At 36.4% G+C, this 2,245-nt stretch overlaps 1 protein-coding gene across 2 annotated transcripts in view; it reads left to right on the top strand.

Annotated features, from left to right (window-relative positions):
- Positions 1 to 2,245, top strand: part of PPP1R21 (protein phosphatase 1 regulatory subunit 21) — a 51,789-nt gene that overhangs the window by 41,051 nt on the left and 8,493 nt on the right. For both annotated transcript variants that reach the window (XM_006909609.3, XM_025045146.1), the window contains one exon: positions 1 to 243. In XM_006909609.3, the coding sequence (XP_006909671.1) occupies positions 1 to 243 (243 nt within the window). The remainder of the gene's footprint in view (positions 244 to 2,245) is intronic.

The raw sequence follows: 2,245 nt of genomic DNA, 5'->3' as shown, positions 1-2,245 counted from the left end.
GTTCAGCAGAGTTTGGAGAAGATCTCTAAACTGGAGCAGGAAAAAGAACATTGGATGTTGGAAGCACAATTAGCCAAAATCAAGCTGGAGAAAGAAAACCAGCGAATTGCAGATAAACTGAAGAGTACAAGTAATGGACAGGTGGTTGGGCTGGCCCAGGAAAATGTGTCTGTGGTGAATGCTGCGGGCCAGGAAGAAGCCTCAGCTAAGGCTGTGCAGGAGCCAGTTCACAGCACCAATCTGGTAAGTGCCATCTTTTTTTTAATGTTAATCGGTAAGGAGCTAACATAGTGTTCAATGTTAACCATTAAATTATACATCAATTTATAACAGGAATAGTCCACGTGCTCTAGAAGAAGCAGGGTGCCTCCTTCGAAAAGCATCTCCATTAAATTCCCTTTGATTTTGCATGAGACTTCCCCACAGTGAGGGCTATATTCCTAGAAAAGATATAGTAAGTCAAATTTAAGATGATTCTGTTTCTCCATAGACACATTATGATGTTTCTGACCAAGGGCTAAATGCCTAGATCTTTATTGAAATGACCACAAGTATAATTTTAAACCAATTATATAATATATTCTTAGATTCTGTAAGCTTTACGACATACATTTAATACTGAGACTCATCCGGCTAATTATATTTCATAAAGTGGTATACTGACAGGTTATCTTGCAACGTTATGTTTCTTACCTTATATTTAATTGCAGTGATTTAGAAAGTGAAGAAACATCTCTATTGGACTTAAAGAATTCAAAGTTACTTTGAGAGAAGTTTAGTAATTATAATATTCTGCCCACTTTTAAAAAAAATTAGAAAATCTAAGGGGGGAAAAAACCCCTCGTGATTAGAAGGGTCTCATTAGATGTATTTTTACAAGCATTTCTCAAGGAGTTTGAGAGCCATGGCACTTCTGATAGGCCTTGTTCCAAGGTGTGTGACTGTACCCCTGCAGCTCACCGATGCTATTGAAGAAGTCATGGTCCTCTTCAGAATTACCTTGCATCTGATTCAGAGCATACCTGAAGGTAAAATATGCAAACCAGCTTTTACTTTCAAAATGTATACAGACCTCACCTTAGCAGTATCAGAAACTTGGATTATTGTTAATTTTCCTAGGTGTGATAATGGTATTACGATTATTTAGGAGAATATATTAATTAGGGAAGATAAATGCCAAAGTGCTTAGGGTAAGGTATTATAAAGTCTGCAGTTTACTTTCAGGTTGTTCAGAATGAATTTACACACACAGATAAATAAGGCAAATGTTAGCAAAATGTTAATTATTGAATGTAGATGATTGATTTACAGATGCTTTTTATACTTTTCCCCCAAACTTTCTATATGTTTGAGAAGTTTCATAATAAAATATTAAGGGAGAAAAAAATTAAAACATTTTTAAAAGCAAAAAACATAAACCAGACTTCTCACAGTTTTGACTGAATGGACACCATGCTCACAGGGTGATCCTATAGTGAACCCAGTATAGAATGACGTAGAATCACAGCAAAAGTATCTGGAGGGCTCTCCTAAATAATCATTACGTTGGGGAGGCTATCACAGAAAAGATAACATGAGTGGGTTTAGAAAATGAGCAGGACTCCCTAGCAGGAGAAAAGTATTCCAGGATGAGAGAAGGGTCTCTCCATGGATTTCTCCTTGCTTTTGCCCAAGAATGGTAGATTCTTGGCGAAATGACCTGGAGACTTTAGAGATAAAAAGAGATGGTGTTTTCTGCTTTCCTTGATGTTTCCACTTTTCAGCATTTTTTTTTATCACCTCTCATTTAAGGTACAATTGAGATGCCACATTTGCAACCTTTTTCCATGAAACCCCAGTTTTGGCTATTATTTTTAGATGGTCAGGATTAGAGACTCCAAAATATGGTCAGCTTCTTTTCATTTTTCATGATCTAGTCTGTATAATGGAATTTATTCCCCTCCCTTAGTTGTTCTCAATCTAATGGAATCAGAGCTTAGATAGACATCTATATAGAGAAACTGTGTGTTTTTCCACATTCTCAAACCATAGCTAGAGAGTGAGAGGGTAAGGGTGGGGAGGCAGAATAGATGCCAATTGTAGTCATATCTGGATGTATAAAACTAAATGATTGGCGTGTTACTGTAAACAGTTTTTAACTGAAAGAGAAAGACTAATTGCTACTCCTGCCTCTGTGAGTAGAAAATTATGGCTCTTCTATCTATCTATCTATCTATCTATCTATCTATCTATCTATCTATCTATA

This window comes from Pteropus alecto, unplaced genomic scaffold (assembly GCF_000325575.1).
Source record: "Pteropus alecto unplaced genomic scaffold, ASM32557v1 scaffold131, whole genome shotgun sequence".
In the NCBI taxonomy this organism is placed as follows: Eukaryota; Metazoa; Chordata; class Mammalia; order Chiroptera; family Pteropodidae; genus Pteropus; species Pteropus alecto.
This window is presented reverse-complemented; position numbering and strand designations above follow the sequence as displayed.